Source organism: Atta cephalotes (genome assembly GCF_000143395.1).
Source record: "Atta cephalotes unplaced genomic scaffold scaffold00002, whole genome shotgun sequence".
NCBI classification, from domain to species: Eukaryota; Metazoa; Arthropoda; class Insecta; order Hymenoptera; family Formicidae; genus Atta; species Atta cephalotes.
This window is the reverse complement of record NW_012130066.1, coordinates 4,064,254-4,070,061: the sequence shown is the minus strand read 5'-3', so window position 1 is coordinate 4,070,061 and position 5,808 is coordinate 4,064,254. Positions and strand designations below refer to the sequence as shown.

Sequence of the window (5,808 nt, the reverse complement as noted above, 5' to 3'; positions counted from 1 at the left end):
GTTATATATAGTATATATATATATATATATATAATATATATATATAAATAAGTAATATATAGTATATATAATATATTATTATATATATATATATATATATATATATATATATATATATATATATATCATATGGAATTTCAAGGTTAAATGTTACCAATAGTCAATTCTGTAAATAAGGTTGATAAAAAAAGAGAATTCTATGACATTCTAATTCTTTACTGTTTCCGACATTCATTATGTACCAACTTCCTTAATTTCATGCATTACACAATTACTATTATGAAAGCAACAAAATATACATACCGAAATATACATATACGACATAAATGTTTCTCTAAATATATATCGTGAAATATTTACATAAATTTATCTAAAATGTTATATTAACTAATGAAATATTATATTATTGTATTTTGTAAATCAGTAGCTTTAATAATAAGAATTAATTAGAATCAAATAATGAGATGAAACACAAAGGAATAATGCTTCTCTTTGTAAAAATTATCGTAATTTTAATTGTAAACGGATTTGTTTCTATAATATTTCAAATTACTTTGTTTTTTTACTTGTCTAATACAATAATAATAATATTCAAATTTTATTAAAAGCAAATATTTATATTCTTAAATACATATTCTCTTTATCTAAAAAGTTCTTTTTAATATTATGTCGTTAAATATATCACATGAGTGTACAATGAAATTTTCCAACATATTTGCTTGCATCCGGATATTTCCTATTTCAACATGCTGCTGTAAACTTTCCAGGAGAAAGTCAGATACATATTGATTCAAGCGAAAAACGGAGCATCTTTATTTCGTTTATATTTCGTGGAAGGTGAACGCCGGCCTTTCAATTTCTGTATCCAAAATCTCGTCTACAGTATATTTTTTCTTTGGTCTCAAAATCATAACGATGAGAAAGATAGCTGTGCAATTATATTCTTCAATTATATTTGTCACGTTAATAACAATAGTCAATTTGATATCTGGTACGTATTATGATTTACAAATACATTTTAACAATTTAAAAATATTAAAAAATTAAATATAAGATTAAAGTTGTCATTATCTACTTATAAATAAACACAATTAACAATAATGACAAAAATATACACAAAGTGTATACTGTTTTAATAATTTATTTTTTTCTGATGTCATCTACAATTATTATTAATTAAGCTGTTATACTATTTATATTTTTATTATTAAATTACAATATTAAATTATGAAGAATACAATAAGATATTTTTAATCCGATTATGCGATTAGATCTTTTAATACATTCAATATAATTTTATTTGCTGTGCCGTCTTCAGCGAATTTAACGGCTATTATGGTGAATCATGGTCCATGGACAGAAATTCTCGAAAATTGGATTACCCTTCCAAGGCACCAGTTTAACAATTCTCGTGTCATACGAGCGATGAAGATTGATGATAAGATTTTGACAGTGTCTAAAATCTCTCCATCAAATAAAAGAGATGTTTCTGAAACTGATCTTTACTTACTTAGTATGATTTATAAGATATTTAAAAAAATTCAAAAGAAAAAAAATCAATTTAATAATTTTAATTTTTAATATAACTTATAAATAATTACAACAATTACATAATTAAAGAAAAAAATTTTATAATAAAAAAATTATTAAAAATGATGTAATAAAAAAATATTTTTTAATTAAAAGAATGAGATTTAGGAATCTTAAATGGAAATTTACAGGTGCTATTGAAAAATTGGTGTATAGAGTAGACTATCTAGAAAAAAGAGTAAGAAGAGCAGAAGAATTATTGTACTATGTTATTGCTGGAAATAATAAAATGAAAGGTAAAATTTCTTCAATATAAAAAAATCGATTTAAAAAATCATTTCAATATAATATATGATATATAATATATGATATATAATATATGATGATAATCAAAATATTTTTTCTTTCTATAACGTTTAAAAGAAATTAATTGTTATAAGAAAGAAAGAGACAAATTTGTTATTTTACAATCCAGTGAGAAATAACAATGGAATCGATGTCGAATCGACGTCGATTCAACATAAATTTGATGATTTCGATGTCGATTCAATGTCGATTCCACTTGTCATTTTTCACTGAGGAGTTTAATACAACTTTAATCTATTCGTTTATTATGTCATCGTTTTTTTTAGAACCTTGCCCTACTAATTACACGAGAATGGGTCAAAACTGCTACCACTTCAGTAATCGTGATTTCGACTGGAAATCATCGGGTAGTCTTTGCCGTGGTATGGGTGGACATTTGGTTGAATTCAACACGGTCGAAGAGAACCAAGATGTAATTGCGGGTATAATGTCAAACTCCAAATTTAAAGGCAATAATTTCTGGACAGGTGGCTTAAATCCAGGACTTTTATGGATTTGGGCCAACAGTGCTAGACCGGTTCAACAAGACACTAAACAGACCGTCATTGGTGATGGCAGGTTAGTATCGCTCTTAAATAGAACATTTTTACATAAATAGAATACAATATCAATAGCGTATATATATTAGTTTTTACTTAGCATGACAATTAATTCTCAACACTAAATATTTGAATTATAAATTATTTTAAATTGTAGATGTTTGAAGTTAACTTTCAACGCATCGTCGAAACTTTATTCATACAGAGGTGAAGATTGCAGCTCAAGACAAAAATATATTTGCGAATTGACGATCGAAGACGAATCAGCAAATAGGATCGAAAGGACAGCACGATTACTAATTGATAAAAGTGATTAGGCGCATTTTAGTTGATGAAAATAACAAATCAAACACGAGGAATTATATTTATTTATAACATATCTTTTAAACATATCTTTTATAAGTATATCTTTTTAGTAATTTAATTACAAAATTTTTTATCATAAAGTATAATTGCTTTTTAATAAAAAATACAATATATTTATAGGTTCCTCTTGATAACGTATGCATATCTAATTTTGTGTATATTTAAATAAATTGACATTTTAGTAAATTATATTATCATTTATAAGTATATTCATCATTATGAAAGACTATTAATGATTATTATATAATTATATAATTATTTGATATAAAGTATTAAATCATAAATTGAAGGTTTATAATTTTAAATTTCCGCTTATATTTTTTCATTTCAGCATAGTGTAATGTATCATTATATGTAAAAATGAATTAAAATAAATTCATCTTATGCTTTGTAATTATCTTCATTCCTCGTAAAAATTGAAATATTTAGATAAGAATTAGACAAAATCTTCTCAATGATTATAGAATTAATAATTTATTATTTTAATAACTGATAACAGGGGTAAAAAGAAATAAAAATTAACAAAATAATTTTTATATTTTTTTTTCTCTGTTCTATTTTAAATGCAACTTTAGATTTGACAAAAAATAGTCGTTATCTTTAAGAAATATTTTTACATAACATGATGAATCTATGAATAGGTTTTGCTTAATAGATTAATGTTTATTTGCAGTCTTCGCGGCCTGATGCGCCATCACCAGACTATGCTTCTGTTCGTTCACCAAGGACAGTACGCGGTTAGAATGTGTCACTAATGCACCATTTTCAATATATGATTCAGTTGTTTTTTCATTGGGTTTTATACTACGGCAGCAATCTTCAATCACAGCTACAGGATAACCCAATTGCAAACCATCCAAACACGTCTCCTTTACGCATAAATCATAGGTGAGACCGCAGACATATAAGAACGTCCTTTCAACGGCTGACAATAATTTTTCAAGTTTTATGGAGCTTTGCTCATCTTTTTCAAATGCTGAATACATGTCTCTCTCTGGATTCTGACCCTTATGTAGCTTGAGTATAAAAAGGGAAGAATATTCCGATTAATTAAATAGGATATACCAGATTTCTTAATATCAGATGTACATAATTTCAAAAATAAGATAATTTATAAATAGATTGATTAAAAAATTGTAGGAATTCATGTCTTTTTAAATAACAATTCATAAATATGGAAGAAAGAAAGAAATAGTTGCCATAGCGTGATAAGAACGTCTATACAATTATTGTTTTATATTGTATTATTGTTTTATTGTGATATAAAGAACTATATCTATGAACTATAGAATTATATCGAACTATAGAACTATATCTATGCAGTTCTAAAGAATTAGACTAATTAGAGAATCTTTAGTGATATATATATATATATATATATATATATTTTTTAGTTGATATATATATATATATATATATGACACAGCTCTCTATTTTTGTATAAAATTGAGCTATTACCCGTTTGGAAGAAGGTAATATTAGCAGACCATTATACAATTCAGCGCCCCAAGTATTCTGAACACAGTGTTTTGGCAAAAGTATTTGCGTTAAAGGAGGTTGCAAAAAAACAACAGTGTCAAAAAGTTTCGCCGTTTCCTTAGTGACCTATTTCACAATAGGATTATCTCATATTTATTTCGGATTATAGAATTACAGGCTAAATCTACCTTGAATAAGATTTATTATTTTAATTCATAAAAAAAAACACCAAAAATTTAAATTTATTTGTGTTACTGACACAAAAATAAAAAAGTTATCTAAAAGGACATATTCAAGAATTTTTTAGAAATTTCTATTTTATATTATATACAGTAAGAGCAAAAAGTATTCGTACAAGGAAATTTGTTATAAAAAAAATCTTATTTGTAGAAAATAAACATTAATTAGCAATTTTATACAATGAGTTACATTCTGTTCTAATATAAACAAACGAGCTTAGCACGTATTCCTGATTTTAGAAGCTAAATTTCTCGTCTGTACGAATATTTTTTGAGCATTCAAACAATACAATTTTTAATTTTCGCTTATTTTTGATGATATATTTTGTATAATTAATACACATCATTTTGGTATATATAATTTTAAGAAACATACAATCTATTTTATTCTTTATGAATAAATTATTAATTATCAAGAAATCGTTAATTAAACGTCGAATCGATGTCAAATTGGTGTTAAAATAATCGAATTTATATCGATTCGACAACAATTCGATGATTCATTTCTCTGGATAATATTTACTTTTTAAAAATAAAGTTTTTTTTAAAAAATATTTTCTCTGTACTTTTTGTACTCACTGTACATATATAAATAGCTAAAACTAGTTTTGCATAAACTTATGATATATAAAAAAATAGCAATAGATAATATGGAAAAAAAAATATGATTAGAACGTTAATATTAAATTTATTTTTTCATTTATTTATTCAAATTATTTTATTGAACTATTTTATTTTCTTGAATCGTTTTATGAAACTATTTTATTATCAGGCAGGCATGTTTAAATACTTCAGATTTCGGATCAAGTTCGCGCATCGCCAAATTGTCAAAGAAGCTAATGTGATTCTCCGGATGCCAATCCTGTACATATATCACATCATCCCAATGACCCTCCTTCAAAATCCGATTTATCGGTTCCACCACTTCCAACCCATGCTTAAAACCGTATTTTTGAAATGTGCCAATGATAAAATCGTTCTGTACATCGATGACTAACAAAATATTGATGGGATTCATAATCATATGTATCCACTTACAACATCTACAACAAGAATTTGTTTATTGTAAAAAAAAAATCCAAACTTTATCTCTAAGCAATTTGCTTTTAACCAATTATTCGTATAAAAATCCGAACTAAATAAAAATTCTCTCTTTGCCTTTTTTTCAATCCAATTCAATAAATGATTTAGAAAATCATTTTTTACATTACTTTATATATATATATACAATACACACACACACACACACACACACACACACACACACACACACACACACACACACACAC

The 5,808-nt window shown here is 25.3% G+C and overlaps 2 protein-coding genes across 2 annotated transcripts in view; one reads left to right on the top strand and one right to left on the bottom strand.

The window, feature by feature from the left end:
* The first annotated feature begins 915 nt into the window (after positions 1 to 915).
* Positions 916 to 2,752, top strand: LOC105620546 (C-type lectin domain family 4 member A). Its single transcript, XM_012202041.1, has 5 exons — positions 916 to 991; positions 1,319 to 1,513; positions 1,722 to 1,826; positions 2,163 to 2,454; positions 2,593 to 2,752. The coding sequence occupies exons 1-5, from the start codon at positions 916 to 918 to the stop codon at positions 2,750 to 2,752; spliced, it is 828 nt and encodes a 275-aa protein (XP_012057431.1).
* A 705-nt stretch (positions 2,753 to 3,457) lies between these two features.
* LOC105623025 (nicotinamidase-like) overlaps positions 3,458 to 5,808 on the bottom strand; it is a 7,555-nt gene continuing 5,204 nt past the window's right edge. The window contains exons 2-4 of the mRNA XM_012204431.1: positions 5,310 to 5,562; positions 4,260 to 4,406; positions 3,458 to 3,817 (exon numbers count right to left, since the gene is read on the bottom strand). Coding sequence (XP_012059821.1) covers positions 3,458 to 3,817; positions 4,260 to 4,406; positions 5,310 to 5,562 — 760 coding nt within the window. The remainder of the gene's footprint in view (positions 3,818 to 4,259; positions 4,407 to 5,309; positions 5,563 to 5,808) is intronic.